At 35.8% G+C, this 24,946-nt stretch overlaps 2 protein-coding genes across 5 annotated transcripts; both read right to left on the minus strand.

Annotated features, from left to right (window-relative positions):
* Positions 1–4,393: 4,393 nt before the first annotated feature.
* LOC135689979 (uncharacterized) lies at positions 4,394–11,668 on the minus strand. 4 transcript variants are annotated; one of them, XM_089110444.1, is made up of 8 exons: positions 11,427–11,668; positions 9,198–9,335; positions 7,528–7,833; positions 6,681–6,878; positions 5,937–5,996; positions 5,343–5,483; positions 5,071–5,092; positions 4,394–4,662 (listed from the first exon to the last, which is right to left on the minus strand). In XM_089110444.1, exons 1-8 carry the CDS (start codon positions 11,500–11,502, stop codon positions 4,569–4,571), a joined length of 1,035 nt encoding a protein of 344 aa, XP_088966570.1. In that variant the 5' UTR covers positions 11,503–11,668; the 3' UTR covers positions 4,394–4,568. The 4 variants fall into 4 exon arrangements, with proteins under 4 accessions (XP_088966570.1, XP_065063444.2, XP_088966571.1 ...); XM_065207372.2 differs by lacking the exon at positions 5,937–5,996 and having other exon boundaries at positions 6,714–6,878; XM_089110445.1 differs by lacking the exon at positions 5,937–5,996 and having other exon boundaries at positions 6,572–6,878.
* Positions 11,669–12,320: 652 nt separating this feature from the next.
* On the minus strand, positions 12,321–24,570 carry LOC135689924 (uncharacterized). Its single transcript, XM_065207297.2, has 5 exons — positions 22,493–24,570; positions 20,247–20,381; positions 18,446–18,751; positions 17,146–17,877; positions 12,321–15,805 (listed from the first exon to the last, which is right to left on the minus strand). Exons 1-5 carry the CDS (start codon positions 22,566–22,568, stop codon positions 15,678–15,680), a joined length of 1,377 nt encoding a protein of 458 aa, XP_065063369.2. The 5' UTR covers positions 22,569–24,570; the 3' UTR covers positions 12,321–15,677.
* Between the last annotated feature and the right edge of the window lie 376 nt (positions 24,571–24,946).

The raw sequence follows: 24,946 nt of genomic DNA on the forward strand, positions 1-24,946 counted from the left end.
GGTTCTCTAAATAGAATTTTAGGTTCCTCTGTAATGCTGTCCTCTGATAACTCTTCATCTTGCGTTTTTTTATGTTTTCCAGTATTTCCTTTTCTCTGATTTTTTCCCAAAGTCTTGCTTCCTATGGATGGTTTTCTTTTTTTAGCAACTGGAAAGTCTGGCTCAGGGTTAGTGCCAAAGCCCCCTGGTAAATAACTCATGTCACTTTTCTTTTTTGATGCTTGTCTCTTTCTTGTTCTGATGTATTTCTCAGAGATCTTTTGAGCTGCTGATTGTAGCCTAGTTTTATCTTGAAATCTGAGCCCTCTAAATGTGTTTTTTCCAATGTGTACCCCTGACTTCTCAAACAGCTTGGCTTTGGATGCAGCACCTGTATTTGAAACAGCAATTGTTTCACACACTGCAACCACGACTCTTCTCTTGCCACAAAATCTGGTCTTGGGACACCTTGCCCAGACTTGTCCATTGACACACTCATTCTGATTTTGTGTCATGCCGGCAAGACATCTCTGAAGGAGAACTCTATCAGAAAGTCTTGTAAAAATGGACTTTAATTCATCATGAAACACCTCTGGTAGTCTGCCTTCTTCAGAATATGATTTTGTATTATGAATTTTATCTTTCACAAATTCTCAGAAGAGATCAAATCTCTAAGACGTTGTGCGGCAGCACGCATCACTTCCTCTGCATGTGTCACTGATGCAGACTCTATAAACTTCACTTGGGCAGCAAATGCTGGTTGAGAAATTGGAGCAGGAAGGTTCATTTGTGTGCAAAAGTTCTGTAGGCTTGACCGTCCTCCCCCACTGGACATTGTGGCTATCACTGATCTTCTGTTTACTTCATATGATCCACCTCCTTTTCCACCAATCTATTTGCTTGTTTCAAGGTTGTAAGAAAAGTTGCAATTTTTACAAGTAACAACACATTTTTCAGCAAGTCCATCTCTTTGACTATTTATTTGTTTTATAACAAGCTCAGACTTTGATTTACGACATTTTCTACAAACTGTTGCTTCGTTCAAAAATTGCTGCAGCAGTGTGAAGTCCTGTAATTTATAGCCATGGGCTTCCTCAATTGTTGGGGTTTTCAGTCCAAGATTTACCCGAGCACTTCTTGTAAGCTGTGGTATACTGTTTTCAAATTCCAAAAATGATGAATTGTCAAGTTTATGTTGGCTTCTGCTCGTTTTTTTGTCATCTGGGGTGCTATGATGGTGAAGTGCTAGCTCTATTTCACTTCGTTGATGGCTAGGCCCCGGCCTTGGCACACCCGCTGCTTCATCCTCAGCCAACGAATGGTGAAACTTTCCAACTCTAGCTGTGAATTTAAGCTATTTTCTGATTCTTTATTTCCTTTTCCATAAAAAACTTTCTTTCTTTTCTTTCGAGTTACATATCTAAACTTTTTCCTCGCCATGTAGGACTGTTGGAATAGCTTCGTCTTTTTCTTCCGTTCTTTCAATTGAATTGAATTGAACTGAATTGTGGGTAGAAACGGACTGGACCTTTGGAATACTGGAGAGTGGATTTTTTCCGAAATACCTTGTGGGGTGTCTGAGAAACTTCCAAAATTGTCACCCTAGCAACCAAATTTTTCGGTTGCTAAGCACACTAACTAATTGTATGGGGCTTTTTTCACCCTTAATGATTAGGATAATTTGAAAAAATTCTTTTCATACAAATTTTGAAGCATTAAAGTACTACTTGACATAAAAATCCCAGATTAGCAGTTTCTCACCAAGACCAGCATTTTTTACTGTTAATGACCACCTTAAGGGGAGGGGGCTGAGCCCCCAAAATCTCTCTTACTTCTAACAAGGGGATTTGCTTGAAAAGATGACCCCCCTTGAAAAATGATTCAATTGCAAAAACGAGGAGTAGGGGTGCTTAGTCGGTAAATTTCCAAACTTGTCGGCAAATAAACGACTTTGTTTATAAAACATTGAACAATCTTAATCCTGTTTTCATCGATTCAAAACAACAGGTTATAACCTTTGACTGAAAAACCCCCTTGACATTCCAAAAGCCAGAACTACCAACTACCCGTCCATTAGGTTTTCAAGGGCCTAAAATCTGGAATTCACTCCCAGAATCAATAAAGATAGCACAAGATACTAGACAATTTAAGAATTTGATCAAAACTTGGTTCCTAATAAAAATTCCATTTTATTTTAACTTATCTATCCATTGTTGCCTCGTCAGTTAGTATGATTGATTTTCAGAGTGCCAAAAAACATGACAAATTGAAAATCTACAGTGTATACTAAAGATAACGAAAGTTAACTCATTAAGATCATTGTTTAATATTTACAAGTAATGAAGATCATAAAATCAATTACATACAGCCGACACTCAGTTTTTTTAATAGAAGATAAAGAGGGAGCTTTGTTGTAAAGCCTAGGTCGGAGCATAGAGAAAATCCATTTGTGAGATTATATACGTGATTTTCGTAACAAAATTGGGCTTACTACACACTCAGCCACAATAGCCAACTAACTAAACCTTGAGGTCATGTGCCGAAGCGATTTATCACGAAAGACATGTCAACGCAGTGGTCGACGGGAGAAAGACTGGGCACCACCCTATTCCCAGGACTCGATCGCTCCAACAAGCTTTCTTCTAGATTTTTGCTCCAGGAAATGCAAAAGCTTTCTGCCTCTCACTAGTTTTCATGAATAGTAATAGCAAGTCAGTTTCTGTATTGCACATAGATCTAATCATATTCATCCCAAAACTTCTGCAGGAGCATCGTAGCTGCTATTTGTGACAATTCTAGCCACATGATTTTGCAATTTTTGAAGATTTAGTAGTTGGGACTCGGCACAGTTTACCAAGCCTGGGACTCGGAACAGCAGTATCGAAAGTGAGGCTCTGCAATGCTTTCATAAAAATCTGGAAAAACTACCGAACTCTGTTTTGGCTACTAGGTAACAGAGACGGCGCCACGAAATTGAACCTGGGGAAAGGGGACCTACCGTGGTTGGGTTCGAATGCTCTACCAGAGTAAAATTTAACAAATTACTACATTGCTCAGAAAAAACAATTGACTGTTCTCAGAAAAAACTGCTTATTGTTTGTTGGGGAAAATTGGGGAGGGAAGGAGTCATGCTAAAACTCTAGTGGCAGACGTTGAGAAAAGAAAGGGTGACCTTTAGTTCAGAGCGCACATCGATGAGAATAATAAGAAGCTTTTTTGTCTCGAGTTTTTCAGTAGGGAATGTTTTCACATCCAAAATACAGACATTGCAATGATACAGAGATGCAAATATCCGCTGAATTGATGCAAATAATAGATAAATAATAGAAATATACCTAAATAAGTTAGTAAATAGATTCAAAATTTAAGGTGGCAAGAAAGGAGATCAAAACACCTAAAAAAATTTTTATGAAGTAGCGCTTAAGAACTCTAATGACATGACCCTAACATGAAAGTGCAACGCAATTTGAATGGTTTTCAAGTTTCCCAATCTTTCTATTCAACGTATCCTGTTTTAACCCAAAATAATCCCTTAAATGCTGTCTAGTGATTGAGATAAGGCTTTATGTAATCCATAATGTATGAACAGGTCGTGGCAAAATGAGGGCAAAGAAGAAAAACTTAACATTTTACATTGTGTCAAGTATCGAGTAGCCTGAGTACAGACACTGTGGAGGAGGAAGGAAGGAATGAGACCTTACAACACTGGTACCGATTTAAACAGGTACAAATCCACTTGGATCAATTCTAGTGTAAACACCAAGAAAAACAGGTACGGACCAAAACCAGTGCAAGCTCACATGCGAACTCTTCTTGACATTTCTGTTCAATCATCAATGTTAACTTGTAGTGGGGGCTTATGCAAGGGGAGAGGGCCTTTTTGAAGGGGGAGGGGGCTTCTTAAGCAGCAGCCAAAAAATATCAGGGCAGATTTGTTTCTTCTGTAGATACTGGTTAGCATGCTTAAAAGTGCAGATATTTATTAGGATAAAGATAAACCTATTGCTGTTGAGGCAATACCTTAGCCCATGGGGGCTTATTCGAGCGTCAGGGCTTATTTCACAAAAATTACTTTAGGGTGAGGGGATTTAGTAAAGAGGCACATAAACTATTATCAGTATTATCACATTTGTCTTGTAATTTATCATTGGTTAAAGTATATCTTGTTTTTGTATTTCGTTGGTTCTTTCTTTTGTTTTTTTGCACCAAAAACTCAGTTGGTTGCTATTTAGAAAAGCACATGGTTTGATGTAAAATCATGTGATGCTCGATTGCAATAAGTATTGAGAAAAATGAGCTTGAAGCAGAGGTGTGACACAAGGAATAAAATAAAGGGAAGCTGACGGAAAACCGTGGTTTTCTCGTCGACTTCTTCGAATGTCTACGAGAGAGATCGATAAGAAATTTAGAAAGGTTTCTTAACTTCAAAGGTTTTTTCACTCAAAAACGTGTGACCCTAAGTTCATAGACAATTAATCTTAAAATTAACAAGACTTAAAGTAAGTAACATTTTATAATTTATTAATAACATATTATTTAAGCTAGATTCCGTTGACCAAATTTACAACATTCAATGTCATTTCGATATGCTAGGTACTATCATAGTAAGGATTTTCAGTTGTCAGATCCATCACATCATAGCAATTGGTTGTGCCCATCTCATGCTCTGCAGTTTTCGAACCGCTACGAACAATATGTGCTTCATTTATACAAGATCATTTTGAGCTGGGTATAAATCAGAGTAAAGGTGCCGTAAGGCTTAGCACACAATCAAGGACTGCATACTGTTTCAGGGGGTTAGAATGTTTTTTGGAGGGCTAAACATTCTAAAAATCAAGAGCAGGGTGATTTTTGTATGGTTTCAAGTACACTTTGGAAATTATTTGGGGAGCTAGAGCCCCCGTAGTCCCCTTCCGCGGTCCCTGCACACAATCAAAATTGTCAGGAACATGTTATTTTCGGCCTACTTTTAATGTAGATTCTCAGTATAAGTCACCAGTCACTGGTGACGTGCTGAAATTTGTCAAAAAGCCAAACTCTTCATCAATCAAATGATTAGAAATTAAAAATCAGAAATCGAAGAGTTCTTACCTTAACTGATCTGTATCTTTTCCTGTGTGAGAAATGACAGAGGAATTATTTTGAATGGTCTGACCATGAGATTGAAAATGAACATCTAACCTTCTAGATATCTTGTACAATAACATAAAACGAATGGTAGGGCTCTTTAATACCTACTTTAAGTTACACCATCTTTAAGTAATTGTCTTACTTACGGCTTTTCAAGCCAAATGAACTCTCTTCGATATATCAATATCTTCACTTGATACTTAAAAGCAATGAAAATCCATTGTAAAACTTACCTCTGTCATTTCGGAAAAAGAGGAACAGAAAGGTAATTATTACGCATCCCATAATGGAAACTGCGACCGTCAACCCAATTATAACATGGTCTTTTTTCTTCAATTCGAGATGAAGTGAATGAATCTTTGATGAACGAGAATCTAGTGAGAAGGTAAACATTATTGCTGGACGCTGTTTGGCTTGTGTATTCTAGTTTCCAGCCGACGATATAAAAAGTGTTTCTTCCAGGAAAAGTGCTATCAACAAAGGTTAAAGAGAGAGAGGCATAAAAATTCAATGCGGATCATTTTAACAATATTGAAATATAAAATTACATTTTAAAATTAAGAGTGTGTGCAAAAATGGTGAGAAAATTTGGAGCTGAGCTGCACTGATAAGGCACCTGAAATGACAACGTAATCAATATATATGTTTTTGATTAGATCTTTTCAGATATGTTATAAGCAAGAATGTGATTTGTCTGAGCATGGATAAAGCAAGCAGAAATGAGTACGGCTGACTTGTAAGCCAGCATTAAGCCTGTCTGTTATGCATGAAAATTTCATGATGAAATCAACAACCTTAAAAGATCAGTGACCGTATCAAATGTCTACCTGTTTGCGTGCCCTTTGCTTGGAATTCAACACTGGAACTAACAATATGTGTTGCAGTAACTAAGACCCCGTTTACACTGTCCCGTGCAAGTTTGGAACCGTGACAAAACTGTCGCGGTTCGCCCTTGCGTTTACACTAGCACTGTGGAACCGTGACGATTTTGCTCTGCTATCCGGAACAGTTTTGACCCTGCTTTGAAAGCGAACGAATTTTGTACCGTCACGGTTCCGTTTTTGAACGGGACAGTGTAAACACCTATCCGAGACGATTTTGTCACGGATTCACAAAGAGGTCTTTTGTATGGCTGTTTCAGTTAATCGAGGCTTTGATTGTGGCGTAACTACGTTCTCAAATTCTGAAGAAAAGGGAATTCTGAAGAAAAGACGACCACAGAAAAGGCTTGTAGTGTTTCCCAGTCCAAGCCTTGATTGAACTTGGCAGTTTTGTAGTCTAAAATAACACTGAAAATTAAAGCCACCTTGTCTTTCGTCCAAGTAAAGTTTTAATCGGCCTTCCGCTCCATTTTAACTCACAATAAAAATTCGATTGTTGACTTCAGCGGCAAAATAAAAGCCTTGGTTGACTAAATACAGCTTCTTCTAAACAATGTTCTACCATTAAATTAAGGTCGTACCGGTACAGTGTAAACGGAACGGCTAAACGGAACAATCTGGAACCGCGACAGTGTAAACACTTGCGAACCGTAACGGTACAAAATTGTCCCGGGACAGTGTAAACGGGGTCTAAAACAGTCTTAGTGGTAACAGAACCCAGACCTCTTGCTGTAGTTTTTGCCGTTTGCATCGTAGATCCCTCAGGAGACTGGCGAACAGTAGGTTTTACCAAGGTGGGTGAATACAAGCTTGTGCTTAGGTGGTTCTTAGTGGGGCTTGCGTGGTGAGGTGTTGAACTTGCGTGGATTTGTGTACTTGAAATTTGACCTGTATGTAATAAACAAAATAAACTCATGAAGAGCAGACCAGAAATACTGACAGATTTTCAATATTATGTATTACAAATGCGCATGTCCACCTTCAAATACTAATTGGGAGGTATTTCTGAAAATGGCACAACAAGAAAGAAAGTAACCAAGTTCGGAAAACCTCCTTCTTAGATTCACCTAAGTTTTTAATGCCCCTCACGCAAACTCTTCATAGACCAGACACCCTTTTTCTTCTCGTTACCTACCAAGTACGAGCAAAGTGTTATAATGCACAAGTTAGAGAGCTATACAAATTCTAGCTTTTGAATCTTTAGAGTTTTTTATTATTTTAAGGGCACTGATGTGAATTATCTTAGTATTATTATCAAGTATTATGCTTGGGAGAGGGGGGGGGGACAAGTCAGTAAATATGAATAGTAAAAGGTTTTTAAGAGCAATGATGCAAGCAATTTTAAAGAATTCACTAAACAAAACACGAAAGAAAAAGTATTATTTAAAATCAGTTTTATATATGGATGACTATCAAATGTCGCCTTTATGTTTTTCTGGCTTTGCAATCAACTAAATACCCTTATGTTATCCTTCTTAAATTAAGATAATCTCGGCGTAATATTCCTTGAAGATTTGAAAAACAACTGCAATTTTACCTTTAGCAACACAAAAGTAGTGAATCTTCAGCTGTGCATTAAGCATATCGCAGCTCGAGTCGAAATTCCAAATACTACCCTTTGGTGACACGGTACATGTAGAATTCATCTTGCATATGCTTCTCACGATCTCAGTTGCATTTGGGTTAAAGCAGGTTACAGTGCCGTCATTGTGACACGTTTTGTTGTCATTATTTCGACCATAAAACGCATCGTGAATATCTACTCTTTGATTATTGTTACAAACAAGTCTTGCTGGACCTGCATGCTCACAGACAGATTCTGACTTCAGAATTGCAGATATATCTAGGATGCAAGATATACGAAATAAGAAGTGAAGACACTTCTCTGACGAATGTGTCACGAAAGATTTTGCCAGGAGAGAGCTTTAGTTAGTTTTTATTTCCAGTTAATGCCCCACTTTTGAAAAGGCTAAAGCCAAATGAAGTAATTAGCATAAGCATCGATTGGCCTAAGCATCGATTGGCCTAAGCATCCAGTTGGTTGACTATTCCTACAATCCTTGTTGCATTTTACTAACCCTTTTCTTAACGGCTTTCTAGATATTTTTAAAACTTTCATGGACGGCGCTAGAGGGGGGGGGGGGGGCTGGAGGGTTTTAGCCCACTTTTTTGCAAAAAGCTTCTTTAAGAAAATGAAAAGAATAAAAGAAAAGAGATAAAAGAAGAGAAAAGTGCGATAAATCCAGTTATTGCTTAATTTCCAAGAAATAACAGGTCTCTGGGGCCTTATAAAGTAATGAATTCCATTGTAAGACTGGAATTAATCAATCGTACTAAAACCATGCCTCAAAGGTAGCAAAATGGTTTAAATTATTGCAAGAAAATTACTGCAAGAAACATTCCAAAATATATTTTGAGCTTATCTAAAGGGTGTGGTCGCCAAAATTATCTGCTCGCTTCGCTCGCAAGGAAGCCTTTTCTTTGGGATAAACCTAGGGACTCCAACAAGTTATCGCTGGCCCCTTCCAATGAACTGTTAGCATAACAACTGCCCCATAAAATCGTAGGCAGAAAATATCCTGAAGCATTCTAGTGCGTTTTTCAAATAATGGTTTTTTAGTTTAATAAAGCTATCAACTCGAGCCCCCCCCCCTTGAATTTCTTGGCGCTGCCCCTGACTTTCGATCATTATTTTGACGTTATATATTTTAAAGTATCTGAAACAAAGAGCTCTATGGTGTCTCAAATTACTTTTTTTTCTACCCCTTTTTATATTTGTCCTACGAAAATACCTTCGTAAATTTCGAAGAGTTGACCTGAAAAAAACGAGTTGCTTGACTATTTTTCTGTCTTTAGCTTCCTACCTTTTATAAGTCAATACCATCAGTGGTTCTTACTTATGGAGAAATATAGTGTGGAGTGATTTCCACAATACTTCTTGAAAAAAGCCAATGTGATGTTTTCAACGCTGCAAGTAGATCTTTGTCAAAAGAGTAAATTGATGACATAGAAAACAATGGCAGCAAAATAATGAATTTTGGGCAGTAATTTTTTCAGGCGTTGAGCAAGTTCTATGATGCTGCTTTAAACCTTGTAATGCTAGCTGTCCCCTGGCTTTCCTATTACACTTTTATAGAGTGACCCCCCGAAACTGGCCTTGGCAGTCCAAATTTTGTAAGCTGGTTAACTATGCATAACGATACTCACTTGAATTGTAAAAGCACCAAGGAATACTCCCACCAGTTGTTGAAGACTTCCAGCAACACTCGTTTCTTGTTGTGCATATGGTTTCATTTATGCCCTGCCATCCACAGTAGAGACGACTTGTGTCAGTGACATTGCAAACTGAAAAATCAATTTTAGATCAGTCCCTCGTTATGTAAAACATATAATAATTATATGACACAAGTAGGTTTCATTGATTGAAAAATCCAAGAAGCTGGAAAAGCTATAAATAACTGTAATAATATTGTAAACAAATGTTATCTCCCTCTTTCTATGTTATTATATATATATTTAATTATCTATTTGCATTGATTATTCATTGCAGATACTTACTTTTAGCAGACAATTCTGACTAAATCGATAACGATAATTTAATAATAATAAATAGATATGTCTGTGAAGTAAGAATTAAAAGAAAGTGCAAATAAAACGTGATCAATTATGAGTTACTTACACAGGTCTATATTTGCGCTAGACTCTTATGAATTTGAGGTCGATAAATAGAAAAAACCAGCTTACGAAGATGACAACAGAAATAACAAAATAACAAATTATGGCCCATAACATTTGCCATTAGGAAATGCTTAATCTATGATGCATCTGTAAAAATCACAAGTTAAAAATCATTATCATTATTATAAAAGTTGTTATCTATCAGATATGTAAAGATGTTTTGTTGCCTTATTCATTTTCGTATGCCTTCTTTATTCTCCGATAATTACAATTTCGTGGAGGAACCAACTTTTGGAAAAACATTCATTGAAAAGAATTCCGGCCACCAACTCTGCCAAAATGGGAACAGATGTTATAAGAAGAAAGAAGAGGAAGGAGAAGACGAGGTAGAAGAGGAAAGGGAAGGCAAAGAAGAACACGAAAAATAAGGAAGTAGAGAGAGAAGAAGACAAAGAGAAAGAAGTAAAGTTGGAAGCATGTAAAGATAAAGAAGAAGAGGAAGAAGAAGAAGAAGAAGAAGAAGAAGAAAAAGAAAAAGAAGAAGAAGAAGAAGAAGAAAAAGAAGAAGAAGAAAAAGGAGAATAAGAAGAAGAATGCGAAAGAAAAAGAAGGCAATAAAATGAGTACCTTCTTTTTGAAGCTCATGCTTTCAGACGGCCTTCTTTTATTTTTCTACTTCCTCTTAAATCTACATTTTGAGAATGGTAAACCGGTGTGTTGTTTTATTAAGTATTTATTTAATTTATTAAAAATTAGCCTTATGTTCGCATTAAACGTGAAAGTTGGAGTTGCAGTCTTGAAAGATCTTGTTCTGAACACTTATGTTAGCTTCACTACAAATCATCAAGCATTTATTGACAGATCGGTAAAATAATGATTTTCATTTATTTGTTGATTAGAAAAGATTTCTTTGCAAACAGAAGAAGCTTGCTTTGCTTTTAATGTAGATCAGATTGATTTTGTTAACCAGTATCACCAGTATATTCATGTTAACCAGTATACCCATATGCTCTGATAAAAGGCTTACGATAGAAAGTGCCCTAATTTATTTTGTAAGAAACAAAGATCGACGTTGAGTGCTCTAGTCTTTTAACGGTTTGGGAGTACGAGTAGAAATAGAGTAGAAAAGTGAGCGTTTTTTGGACTTAATGGGTTTTAGGATGGTTTTTACTGGAAGAGGATGTAGGTTCTCATTCTACAGCCTCTTTTCTCGTGAACGACTCTGTACATAGGATTTAACATTTTGAAAGCCAACGGACATTCCAACAAATTTTCGCCTCTGATGATTAGAAGTTTATACTCGGTAACTTCCTAATTTTTGTTTTCATATTAGTTTCGTCGTTGAACAGTGAGTACTCAAAGGAGGAGTGGTCATTACGGATGCATGGCACCAGAATGCGTGGCACCAAGGACGTGGCATCAAAATTTGTTTAACTTACTAAACTATTTCATTTTCCATAAGTCAAATGATCTTAGGATAAAGACTTGATATTCAAGCAAACCGAAACCGACTTTCATACAACGTAATAACAACGTTAACTACGTGGGTGGAAACTAAAAGTTTACACGAGATTTGAAGTTGCACTCTTGCTGCACACTTTAAGTTATATCTCGCTGAAAAAGCCATACTTTGATGACTGGAGCAATGGTAATATATTTCTACGAGAATGGCTTTAGTTGCACGTTTGCCTTTTGCTTTCGGTATTTCCGTCTAGATTTACACGCATTCCATCCGTTATTGCAAAATGAACTGCTTACCTTGACTCCTGGTTGATATAGCAAGATTGATGACAAACACTCCATGTATAAGCAACCCAAAATTTGCGAAATTCATTCTCGACTCTAGAGCAGGTTCATCAACATCGCTGTTTTGGCCAATTCTAGGAAAAATGCGTCCGGCTAGCTTCCGCTTTGGTGTTTTGATTCTTTTTGTGTTACATAACACAGGCGGGTCCTCACTTGTTAAGAGTCCTTAATCTGCCATCGGTCCTCAATTTCCAACTTGCCTCAGAACATATGCACATAAAACCAACATAATTCGGAAATGAATTTAGCCCCGTCGATCCAGTCCTTATATTTTAAACTTAAGTAGTTTTCACTATAAAGACTATTATTGTGTGAATATCTTGCAATGTTTAAGGCATATTACAGCCTTTTTATGAAGGTGCTATTGGATTGCAGTTACAATTTTTACTAAACTCAACTTTATTCCAACGGAAATATTTTTAAGATTAAAATGAAATGAAACAAATCTAAATTAAAGTGAAAATAAAATAATACGCTTTGAGGGCCTTGCAGTACCATGGGCTCCGACACAGGTTGAAAAGTGGAGGGGCCAAGAGAAAATTTAACACCCATAACAAATTATTTCGGAAAAATCTCGGTTATTATGCCAAAATGTGGGGGCAATGGCCAAAGGGAGGGGCATTTCCCGCTGTAAGGAAATTTACAGGTTTTATCAAGATATTGGGTTAAACGATCTTTATCAATAGAAAATTAAAGAAAAGAAACTGATGTGACACCACAAAAAGTAGGGCAAAAAATACAAAAAATAATAATAACTATATTGATAGAAAGCACACGGATTTGAAAATGAAAAAAATAAAATTAAAGAAGAAACTAACAACATATATAAATGATGGGGATATAATGAATAGGGATGTCACATAAATAAGAATCAAGACAATTAACAAAAAAATCATTGAAAAAACTAATATAGAAAAATTGAAAAAGCTTAAAACAAATATGGATAAAATTAAGAAATTTAAAGTAAATAGTGCCGAGTTTTATAAAGTAAGGGCAGATATACTTGGTAAGAACTGAGTACCCAACATCAATTCTAAATGAAAATGGGAAAGAACTTACAGACATTATTGAAATCCTTAAAGAGCATGAATGCTATTTCAAGAAACTATTATCAAGCAGGAAACCAGAAAAAAAATACAAGAAACATGTAAGGCTAAAAACAATCCTGTTAAAAAACATTGTAAGAAGACAAGGTGATAGTAGGTCCCAGAGAATGCACCATTCATGAAATGGGAACTCCAAAATGTTTTAAATAGCTTAACAACAAAGAAAAGTCCAGGGTTAGATATTATGTGTAATGAATTTTATATGAATTGTGGGGAGAAACTAAGAACATCAATTTTGAAAATTATAAATATTGCATTTGAAAAGAGGGTTACACCAAAAACGTGGAAAAAATTAATAGTTAAAACAATATACAAGAGAAAAGGTAATTAAAACAATTAAATGCTGGAGACAATTAAAAAACTGGTGAGGAATATTTCTAACTATCAATATCAGCAAAATCTTTGAAAAGTTGATACTAGATAGGCTTAGAGAAAACATAGATAATGGCTTTTCAGAGGCTGCTGCTGGTGGGAGAAAGGGAAGATCAACCCTAGATCGCCTAGTTATGTGGCAATGATTGATTACTACAAATACATTAAATGTGATATTAACTTAGTGTTCCTTGATTTAGAAAAAGCTTTTGACAAATTATGTTTGAAATCATGTTTACTAGATTTATATAAAAGTGGAGTGAAAGGTAAATACCTAAAAAGCATCTATGAATTGAACAAAGAAGGCTGTGTGCAAATAAATACACCATATGGAATAACCCAGGACATTGAAATAGGCGAAACTCTTAAACAAGGCACAATATTAGCAGCCTCAATTAGTGCAAATCACATTGATAAAGGAATGTAACCTATAATTAAAAAGAGACTAGGAATACGATATGGAAGGATGGTTATCCCACCTCTGTTGTATCAAGATGATATTATGTTTGCATCTTTTTCAGTAGAGAAAATGCAACAAACGCTGAACATAGCAGAAGAATTTCAAAAACAAAATCTACTAAACTTTAACCTTGATAAAAGTGAAAGAATGATAATGAATTTTAAAAACAAACCGAATAAAGAACAAAGTAAGAAACTAAAGTTAAATGGACAACCCTAAAAGAGGTGAGCAAATATAATTACCTAGGAGATATAAAAAATAACAGAGGAACAGTAGAGGAATGCATTAATAGCAAGAAAAATTCAACAAAGGCAATTATTATTGAAATCAAATTCTTAATCAGCCAACCAGCATTCAAAAAACAAAGCATGGAAATAAGCATAAAATTGATAGAAAGTGTACTTATCCGTAAAATCTTATATGGGTGTGAAACACGGACTAATATGAACAAAAAAATCTTAAAAATTCTAGAAAATAGACAAAAAGATGCGATAACCCTAAACACTTCAATATTAAAATCAACGCCCTATCAAGGCAATACTTAGAAAAACAAATTTAAGATCTATCAAGGAAAGATTGGAAAAAATAGTAAAAAGCAAAATCATAAATAAGATATAGCAGCAAGTTAAGAATAGCAATAAAACAAAGATGAGGTTCATTAAGAAAGGCAATCTTGGAATAGAAGGACCAATGTTACTAGAATTGAAACTAAACATGACCGATTTAAAAGCTAATTACAAAGGAAACAACGATAGTATAAGTTGCAGAAGGTGTGGATTACATGAAAAAACATAGAACATTCATGGCAATGCGAAAAATTCAAAAGACACCTCCCAGGAATGGAACAAATTCTAAAAAGCAACGCAAAGGGCCTGATAGAAATCGAGAGATTGGTTGAACTTTTTCCAACCTAAGTGAAAATTAGCCTGTGGTATTTTACTGCAAATGACGTCTTTCCTGGCAATTCTGTGTTAGTGGTATAGTAACTGTTCCGAAACGGAGATTTGGCAAGATGTATTATGATATTATTATTATAAGGTGAATTTCTAGATAAGAAGTTTAAATTTTACTATCAGTATTGATTGAGCCTGCAGTTTTGAAGAAATCATACCCTTTATTGATCAGAGCAATTGAAAATGGGAATCTTTTCAAAAAACTACGTAGCCAATTCATTTAAAACATTAAAAATCTATCATTGCAAGTTTTCAAAGCTTCTTAACGAGTGTATGCTAAGCTTCCCTGCACTTTGTAGACCTCCTTAAATCTTATCATAAATTGCTATGATAAAGCTGATGAGAAACCACAAAACATTGATCAAAGAAGCGACAGCAGAAGTATTAGATCAAAGAAGAGTGCTTTATCTTACGAATTGGGCACATGCACTTGCCCTCAGATCACCCTATCCAGTTCCAAAAAACAAAGAACATTTAGCCCTTTGAAAATTGTAAAAAATTTCCCTCCATAACGACCAAAAGATGAAATGGTCAATTCATTGATGCTTCTTTATTGTAAAAAAGGCATTTTATATAAAACTGATGATCTGCAGCAAATAGCTTTAAGATGAACAAAGCAGAAAAAGAACGAAATCGTTGTTAATTGACTTGAAAGAATATTAGCTACTTTTTAGCATTAAATATCCCCAAGATCTAATACTGGTTTGACTTTTATGTTGCTTTACTTCTTACGAAAAGATTAAATATTCGTTTTACGTTAATCAAAATTTAGAGATTTCTTTTATCTTCTTTAGTGCTGTTATGCTATTTATTACGAGTAAAATTTTGGTTATAATACAGAAACTAGAAATCTGGAATAAGGCTATTTTCAAAAACCAATTTAGTAGGCTCAGTAGATTAACAGATCGAGCGAAAACAAGTTTTACCTCATGAACAATAGAACTCCACCTAACTAATTAACCTGTATTAAATAAAATTTCTTTTGTCTAACTTTATCACACCTTTTGTATATTTATACCGCGGTAACAGGAATATTCTTAATTATAGTCTGTCTGATGAGTGCGCAAGCACGAAACTCGGAGTAACAGAGAACATGTCTCATTTCTAGTCTATATTCTATTTTATTATATATATATATAAATATATATATATATATATTTATATATATATATATATATAGAAATTTGTCTTTTGATACTTCCGTAGCACAGTGCTCAATACGTTAGCACGTAGAGCATGATATATCATAGATTGAAGAAAGTAAAACTACATGGTTTATCTCTACAAGCCTGTTTCGTGAGTAACTCACTCTTCAGGAGATATATATATATACATACATACATACATACATACATGTATGCGTTCCTCTCGACCCACCACATAGTGTACTCATTCTTCGTACACAAAAAGATCCCTCGATCCAATTCTTTTGTGGAATAGCTAAAAGGTCCATCAAGTAATCATGATTCATGAAAGTGGCTAAACTGGATATCGTTGGGATGAAAATAGATTGTGCCTTCAAATGGTATACATCAAATTAATACAAGGTCATTATTCAAATGGTATGTATAAAATAAATTAAAAGGTCATCAATCAAATTGTATGCATCAAATTTATTCATAGGTCATCAATCAATGGCATGCATCAAATAAATTGAAAGGACATCAATCAAATGACATGCATCAAATTTATTCAAAGGTCAACAATCAAATAGCATACATCAAATTAATTGAAAGGTCATCAATCAAATGACATGCATCAAATTAATTGAAAGGTCATCAATCAAATGGCATGCATCAAGATAATTCAAAGGTCATCAAGCAAATGACATGCATCAAATTAACGCAAAGGTCATCAATCAAATGGTAACATCAAATCAATTTAAAAGGTCATCAATCAAATGACATGCATCAAATTAATTGAAAGTTCATCAATCAAATGGCATACATCAGATTAACGCAAAGGTCATCAATCAAATAGCATACATCAAATTAATTGAAAGGTCATCAATCAAATGGCATACATCAGATTAACGCAAAGGTCATCAATCAAATGGTAACATCAAATCAATTTAAAAGGTCATCAATCAAATGACATGCATCAAATTAATTGAAAGTTCATCAATCAAATGGCATACATCAAATTAACGCAAAGGTCATCAATCAAATGGCATGCATCAAATTAATTGAAAGGTCAACAATCAAATAGCATACATCAAATGAATTGAAAGGTCAACAATCAAATGGCATACATCAAATAGCGCAAAGGTCATCATTCAAATGTCATGTCATGCATCAAGTTTATTCAAAGGTCATTAACCGAAGAATCTCGAATAAAGGTCGGCGACACCCTGTACATCTTGTACAACCTGTATAATTGCTATTCCTGTGATATAGTTGTTACGTTGAGCTATGTTTTTAAATATAAAGAACATGGCTTAATAACTGATTTTTTTATCAAAGATCTGCATGGATCAATGAAATATGCTATCTAAAATTTGGCAATGATCAGAAACAGTTAAGCAAGCAAATTTAATAAATCCAGCTGCCATTCCTTTTAGATTTCAAAGGACGGAAAGGTCGAGGCAAAAATATACTAAAATCCTTAAAAAAGACGTATGACGGGAGGAAAACTCACGGAGTGATCCCCCCATCCTAGACTTGTTTTGCAAACTAAAAAGTGCACTTGTGCTGTTTAAGTTATCGCTGTCTCTTGCATCTTACCAAGATATTACAAAAAATTCCCCAGCTTTAAAATGAAGAATTAAAAAGTTTACATACTCGCAGTTTGCTTGGTAGAGGGCTGAGATTCTGTTGCTCTAACACTCAGTAAAGCGACTCTCGAAGACTGTGAGGCTGTTGGGCTACTAGACCTGTGAGGCGATGCATGAAGACTTGTCGTGGCTACCACCGCATTAGCATTTGTTGAGGGTGCTACTGCTGCTGATGTTGCTGTTGCTGCACTAGAATGTGCCCGCAATCTGGAAATGTAGATGAATTTACTAGAGCTTGCGAAGACCGATGACATGTAGAAATCTGGTGACGAAAGATGCTTTGCTGAATTTCTACTTGCAACTGAAAACGTAGACATTTCTGGAAAAGAGTATGATGTTGGGTAATCGGTAACTGTAGTCAAAGATGAGGGCAGACTTGAAGTTGATGACATTCGTAGCGCATCTGTTGGGAATGAAGAGCCCTGGACCTCTGCGATTGATGTCAGCATCTCTAACACCCAACTCTGTGTAGGAGTTTCCCAGTCTGTTGGTGTTGTTGTTGTAGAAACAGACAATTCTTCACTGGTAGATTGCTCAACTTCTGTCGATGACGTATACATGCTCCCTGAACCTGATTCCATTGGTTTCAAAGAGGTTGTTTCCATCAAATAGGAAGAGCTAGGCGCGATTCTGGATGTCAAAATAATCGAAGGACTGAAAAAAGCTCGATATATGCTTGTGATGAAGTTAATAGCGAAGTAAGATGTTGCTAAAGAAGATGACGCATTGATCGACGATTCTGTAGAGAGAAATGTGAAAAAAGTGCTACACAATGACGAAAAATCACAATGTTGCAAGTCTGCATCTCAAAACAGGTCTCAGAACGTTCTACTAAGTATTGTGGTATCTTTAATGGCCTTTAATCACAATATTTTTTATCAGAATGATTAAGCGCTTTCACAGTTTTTGCCGCCATTATGAATTGGTAAAAATGGCGGCCTCGCAGCAAACGAGTAAATTACCGCAGAATTTCCAGTATATTCCTTAAGGGCACTGATGTGAATTATCTGAGTATTATAATCAAGTATTATACTTGGGCGAGGAGGGGGGGGGGAGAACAAGTCAGTAAATATGAATAGTAAAAGGTTTTTAAGAGCAATTATGCAAGCAATTTTAAAGAATTTACTTAACAAAACACGAAAGAAAAAGTATTATTTAAAATTAGTTTTATATATGGATGACTATCAAATGTCGCCTTCATGTTTTTCTGGCTTTGCAATCCACTAAATACCCTTATGTTATCCTTCTTAAATTAAAATAATCTCGGCGTAATATTCCTTAAAGATTTGAAAAGGAGCTGCAATTACCTTTGGCGACACAAAAGAAATGAATCTTCAGCTGTGCATTAAGCTTATCACAGTTTGAGTCGAAATTCCAAATACTACCCTTTGGTGACACGGTACATGTAGAATTCATCTTGCATATGCTTCTGACGATCTCAGTTGCATTTGGGTTAAAGCAGGTTACAGTGCCGGAATTGTGACAGGACGCGTCATCTCTATTTCGACCGTAAAACGCATCATGGACATCCACTCTTTGATTGTTATTACAAACAAGTCTTGCTGGACCTGCATGCTCACAGACAGATGCTGACTTCAGAATTGCAGATATATCTAGGACGCAAGATATACAAAATATAAAAAAGAGGGCATTTTCTAATGAGCTTTTTAAGACTGAATCACGAAGGGTCTTGCCAACAAAGAACTTTCTTTAGCTCTAGCTTGTTATTATCACCAGGAAGCAGCCTCACTTTTGCAAAGGCGACAACCGTCTCCCTGTACTAGTGTTTCATGTAATTGGCCTAAGTACCTGGTTGGTTTTTTATTCATATAAACCTGCCTGTACTTTACCAGCCCTTTTCCTAATTCTTTTCCAAATATTTTGTTCCAACTTCCAACCTTCATTATGACCTCTCATACTTTAAATTATGTCAGACATAGATATTTTTGGTGTCTCAAAATACTTCCTATTTTCAACCCCTGGCTCACATTGCGTCCAATGGAATTTTATTTGCAATTTTTCAAAGAACATCTAAAAACGAGTTGCTTGACTATTTTTCTGTATTCTGTTTTTTAATTCCTAGAAAACAATAGCATCAAGTAGAGCAGTAATTTGCACGTGAGCAGGAACATAGAGTGATTTTCACAAAGATTATATATCCAATTATCCAACGCTAGCCAGAGCACTAGAGGCGGCACCAGCCCCCCACAATGGAGAGGACTGAGAACCTAGAGGAATAAACAATAGCATTTTTTGCGACTACGTCCTTTTTTAATAATAGGATAATACATTTATGCGTAGACAATGTAAGGGACCACAAGTCAAGTCCACTTCCACAACACTTCTTAACACAGAAAAAATTTGAACCGAGGAAAGTTTATGCAATGACAAAAGAAAGCTTTTAAAAAAGGGGGAAAAAGATTTTCTAATATGGGTGAAATTATTTTTTATTGTCTGTCACCTTACCCTCTTACAAAAGTTTCTCAACGGACATATACAGATTAGAAAATCGCTCTTGGCGGATATTGGGGAAGACACCTTGGGATCTTTATCAGGTGGTGTGCAAGCGCTATGATGCAGATTTAAACTTGTGATTCTAGTTGCCCCCTAGCTTTTCTAATAGACCTATAAAGTTCGTTTTAGTTACCTGCGACAGTTGATTTTAACATATATTTTGCAATCATCCAAAAAAAGTTTGTCCGAAAGTCTTTTTGAACGAAATTCTCGAAAATGGATCCGAAATCTTTTCCCGAAAGTTGTTTTGCCTTATTTTTTTGTCGAAAGGTTTTCATTTTAATGGAGGTCATCTAGATACCTATGTGTATAAGCATAATAACACAAACTAAGCATCGCTCTTTATCGTGAGGCTGAGCATTATGTTCCGTTTGGTATCGAGTATTATGTTGCTCCTTATGCTGCTAGTATTATGGGGCCAAGTTCTTCAAATGCAAAGCCTAACTGTTAATGCTTGTTCTTGATAAAGTAACTTTATAGCGTAATCATCCAAAGACGTATCCTTGCTTTGCAGGTGACCCCCTTGCTACTAGCACAGACAGTGAATACTTTGTAGATTGGACGTCACGATAAACTATGCATAGCGATACTCACTTGAATTGTAAAAGCACCAAGGAAATCCACTCGCGGATGAAGGCTTAAAGCAACACCCGTTTCTTGACGTGCATGTGGCTTCATTTATGCCATGCCATCCGCAGTTGACACGACTTGCATCAGCGATATTGCAAACTGAGAAAAAAATAATTTGAGATAAGTCCCTCGTTTCTCTAATACATACATCGAAATAATAGGACAGTGTGTAAGAATAACATTGCACAAGTGGGTTTCCTTGTTTGAAAAATCCAAAAAATGGAAAAAATATAAACAGCTGTAAAAAGGAGGTATATAAATATCATTGCCGTCCTCCAATGTTATTATATATATATTTAAGAATCTATTTACTTTGTTTATTCATTGTAATTTTTGGTAGTGAGCTTTAATGAGTTGTAAATAAGCTACTTTCAGCAGACAATTCTGACTAAAATGACAAAGATAATTCAATGATAATAATTTGGAAGGTTAAGCTTGCGAAAAGGAAAAATAGATGTGTCTGAGAAGTGAGAATTACAAAACAGAAAGAAGCAAAGAGAAAACAAAGAGACGGAAGTAAAGTTGGAAGCATGTAGAAAGAAAGAAAGAAAGAAAGAAAGAAGAAGAAGAAACAGAAGACGAAGAAGAAGAAAAAAGAGAATAAGAAGAAGAATACGATGACGAAGAGAAAGAAGATGACGAGAACAAAGAGAAATAAGACGACGATGACGAAGAGGAAGAAGATGAGGATGACGAAGAGAAAGAAGACAACGATGACGAAGAGGAAGAAGATGACGAGGAAGAAGAGGAAGAAGACGACGATGACGAAGAGGAAGAAGATGACGATGACGAAGAGGAAGAAGAAGAGGTTAAAGAGGAAAGGGAAGGCAAAGAGGAACACAAAAAATAGAAGAAGAGAGAGAAGAAGGCAAAAAGGGGAAAAGTTGCAAGCATTTTAAGATAAAAAAGAAGAAAAAGAAGGCAATAAAATGAGTACCTTCTTTTAGCTCATGCTTTCAGACGGCCTTCTTTTATTTTTCTACTTCCTCCTAAATCTACATTTTGAGAATGGTAAACCGGGTGTGTTGTTTCATTAAGTATATATTTAATTTACTAAACATTAGCCTTATGTTCGCATTAAGCGTAAACGTCTGAGTGGCAGTCTTGAAAAATCTTGTTCTGAACACTTATGTTAGCTTCACTACACAGCATCAAGCATTTATAGACAGATCGGTAAAATAATGATTTTCATTTATTTGTTGATTAGAAAAGATTTCTTTGCAAACAGAAGAAGCTTGCCTTGTTTTTAATGTAGAGCAGGTTGATTTTGTCATGTTAATCAGTACATCCATATGTTTTGATAAAAGGCTTATGATAGAAAGTGACCTGATTTCTTTTATAAGAAACAAAGATCGACGCTGAGTGCTCTAGTCTTTTAAGGCTTTGGGAGTACGAATAGAAATAGAGTAGGAATGTGAGCGTTTTATGGACTTTCTTGGTTTTAGAATGGCTTTTACTGGAAGAGGATGTAGGACATAGCTCTCATTCTACAGCCTCTTTTCTCGTAATCGATTTTATCTCTGCATGTGCATAGGATTTAACATTTGAAAGCCAACAAATATGCTCGCTCATCTCCCTATCAATTTCTCTATGGCAGATTTCGCGAGTCATGTTACACTAGAAAGGCCTTCGGGTGTTTCTCTTCCAAACCACAACAACTTTCGCCTATAGTGATCAAAATTTTATACTCGGTTGCTTTAAGTAACTTACTAATTCTTGTTTTTCATATTATTTTTGTCGTTGAACAGTGAATACATAAAGAGGGAGTGGTCACTACGGATGCATGGCACCAGAATGTGTGGCAACAGGGGCGTGGCACAAGAATTTGTTTAATATAAACTATTTCATTTTCCGTAAGTCACACGATCTTAGGATAAAGACCTGACTTGTACATTCAAGGAAACCAAAACCTATTTTCATACAGCGTAAAACACACGAGATTTGAAGTTGCACTCTTGATGCAAACTTAAAGTTATGATTATGATACTGTTGATCTCGTTGTGATAGCTATACTTTGATGACTGCAGCGTTGGTAATTTATTTCTACGGGCTGTTGATCTCATTGAAAAAGATATATTTTTCTGAGTTTAGCATTGGTAATATATTTCAATCTACGATAATGCCTTTAGTTGCACTTTTGCCTGTTGCTTTCGGTGTTTCCGTCTAGATTTACACACATTCCATCCGTAATTGCAAAATGAACTGCTTACCTTGACTCTTGGTTGATGAAGCAAGATTGATAACAAACACTCCATGTATAAGCAACCCAAAATTTGCAAAATTCATTCTCGACTCTAGAGCAGGTTCATCAACATCGCTGTTTTGGCCAATTCTAGGAAAAATGCTTCCGGCTAGCTTCCGCTTTGGTGTTTTGATTCTTTTTGTGTTACATAACACTGTTCCTTTGTAACTCCTTGATTTCGGATGAATCCCATACAGGGGCTAGCCAGCTCAGTGGCGGATTTAAGGGGGAGAGCTAGGGGCAGTTGCTCCTCCCTCACCGAGTTTCTTGGAAATTTTGCACCTGAAGAATGATAAATGATCAAGTAAAGAAGAAAGATCTCGTAAAAAAATTTCTGAGACTACAGATTAATTTACTCCAAGAATTACCTCAAAGTTAACTTGTTTATTCCGAAAATGGATCATGTTTTGCTAGAAAAGTCACGCTTTGGAAAACAACAAGGGCTATCCATAAAGTTGTGTTCTTTAATTCCTTGCGCTTAAAAGTCCAGTGATGTGTCTAGATAATTTTGTTTAGGGGGGGGGGGGGCATGCAGAAAAAAAGTGACCAACTTTACTTTATTGGTTTTTTCCATAGAAAATTAATTAACAATGAAATAGATGATCATATACACACTTCATGATAACAAGTAAGAGCAAATGATGGCATAAAAGCACGAGGAAATTAAATTTTCGTAAACTTATATTCCTGGATTTTGCGTTTATGGGGGTGAATCCCTGAGCATCTTTTTGCGAAAAGCCAATTTAGGATTATCTGCAAAAATGAACTACAGCTTCTTTTGAGCTCCTCATAACAATAACTCCAGCTTATAAAATTTTCTTTAATTTCATAAGAATCGAAGGGGAAAATGTGGCTGGAGGGCCGTCGAGAGGTTCCATAGGCTCTGGGGCAAAATGGAAAGACGATGCCCCTGCAAGCTGAGCGAGCAGAAAATTTTTGCGACCACACCCTTCAGTTTAGCTTAAAATGCATCTCAGAAAACTTCTTGCAGCTATTTCTTGCAGTCATTTCTTATAGTCGTTAGCTTGCTCCTTATAGCAAGTTATTGGCAATACTCTCTTTTTTTGTACGAACCAGTTAATTTGAGTTCAGGCTGACTGTTTTTTCGAAAATCTTAAGGTGGATTGTTCTTAATTTGTTCTTAAACTAATAAATAGTGTGATTGCTAGCGGTTTCGCTCTAGGGAGGTGTTCAGGCCTCATTTGCCAACAAATTGAGTTAGACAGCCTTAATTTGCCGACAAGTTTGAATATTCACCGAAAAAGTACCCACACATGAGTAAAATTTTCGTTTATAAGATAAAACGTTGTTCAAAATTGCAGTTTACATTAGCAGCCTCAGCTTGTTCTTAATTTGTTTTTAACTTTTGACCAATTTTGAGGCTTGTGTTCCTATAAAATTGTTCTTATAGAAAAAGAGTGTATTACAAAAATGAAAGTTGACTATGACCAACCATGACCAATAAAATGAATGAATTACAGGTTGAATTTTGTTCAAGGTATTGGGGGGGGGGGGAAGGCGTGACGCCCCCCAATCGGCACATCCCTGTTCATGTCATAATCAAACCAAATAGAGCTTTGGAGCATAATTTAGATAGAATATTCGTCTGTTGTGCCCAGGATCCTTGGTTCTCAGTCAGCTCTCGATCATATATTTGACCATTTTAGAAATTCTCAACCGCCTCGGTACCGAAAGTTATAAAGAACTAAATATAATATAATAAAAACCAGTTTCCTTTGTGGCTCCAATGAAAAACCAGGCACTGTTGTTGGTGGCATCAGCCCTGTCAACCTATTATCATACTCAACCTTGTCAAAATGTAATGAAATGTTTTATAGGTTTGAAAAAATGTGCGGTAAAATCTCGTCTGCTATGTAACAGATAAATATCTATGGCCATTTAGATTCTCGTTGGTTGGGGGTGATTGTAACCCTGATCACACAAAATAATTAAAATGGGTCTTAATTTTCACGACAAAATGTACCATTATTATAAAAATTTGATAAGATTATTATGATTCGTTTTTTGAAGTATTTTAACCTAGCTTTACAGTTCAATATAAAACATTTTTGAACAACATTTAGGACACTATTCACGACAAAAAACACAAAGGTTTAAAATAGCAATTAAGTTTAAAGAAGAACTAGATTAGCACCAATAAATTAATCTAGATAAAGTAAACTAATAAAATTTTGCTACTACTTGTTCACAAACAATTTTGCTACTACAAAGTAAATAAAAATACTACAGAGTTTGTTACTCAAAGAAATTTTAATTTCTTCCAACGAACTTGATACTGTCAGTTAAAAGATCTCATTTTGATTAAAAAATTATCTCGTTATTTAACAAGGACACGGAAGGCTACCGAGGCTTCTAGTACGGGTTCATCTCCAGAACTAGTAGTCGAAATCGGGGGTGGGGG

Source organism: Rhopilema esculentum, chromosome 10, assembly GCF_057945365.1.
Source record: "Rhopilema esculentum isolate cy_ngs chromosome 10, ASM5794536v1, whole genome shotgun sequence".
NCBI classification, from domain to species: Eukaryota; Metazoa; Cnidaria; class Scyphozoa; order Rhizostomeae; family Rhizostomatidae; genus Rhopilema; species Rhopilema esculentum.

Bases quoted from the DNA above. Each gene is read 5' to 3' on its own strand.
- LOC135689924 (XM_065207297.2), bottom strand. From the start codon at position 22,568: ATGAATTTTGCAAATTTTGGGTTGCTTATACATGGAGTGTTTGTTATC. The intron at 18,752-20,246 runs GTGAGTATCGCT...CTTGCGTCCTAG, and splicing joins TTGGTGCTTTTACAATTCAA to ATATATCTGCAATTCTGAAG. The intron at 15,806-17,145 runs GTATGTAAACTT...TGGACCTTTTAG, and splicing joins CTCTACCAAGCAAACTGCGA to CTATTCCACAAAAGAATTGG.
- LOC135689979 (XM_089110444.1), bottom strand. From the start codon at position 11,502: ATGAATTTCGCAAATTTTGGGTTGCTTATACATGGAGTGTTTGTCATC. The intron at 6,879-7,527 runs GTAAAATTGCAG...TATTACATACAG, and splicing joins CTACTTTTGTGTTGCTAAAG to GTCAAATTTCAAGTACACAA. The intron at 5,093-5,342 runs GTAAGTTTTACA...TTTCTCACACAG, and splicing joins CTTTTTCCGAAATGACAGAG to GAAAAGATACAGATCAGTTA.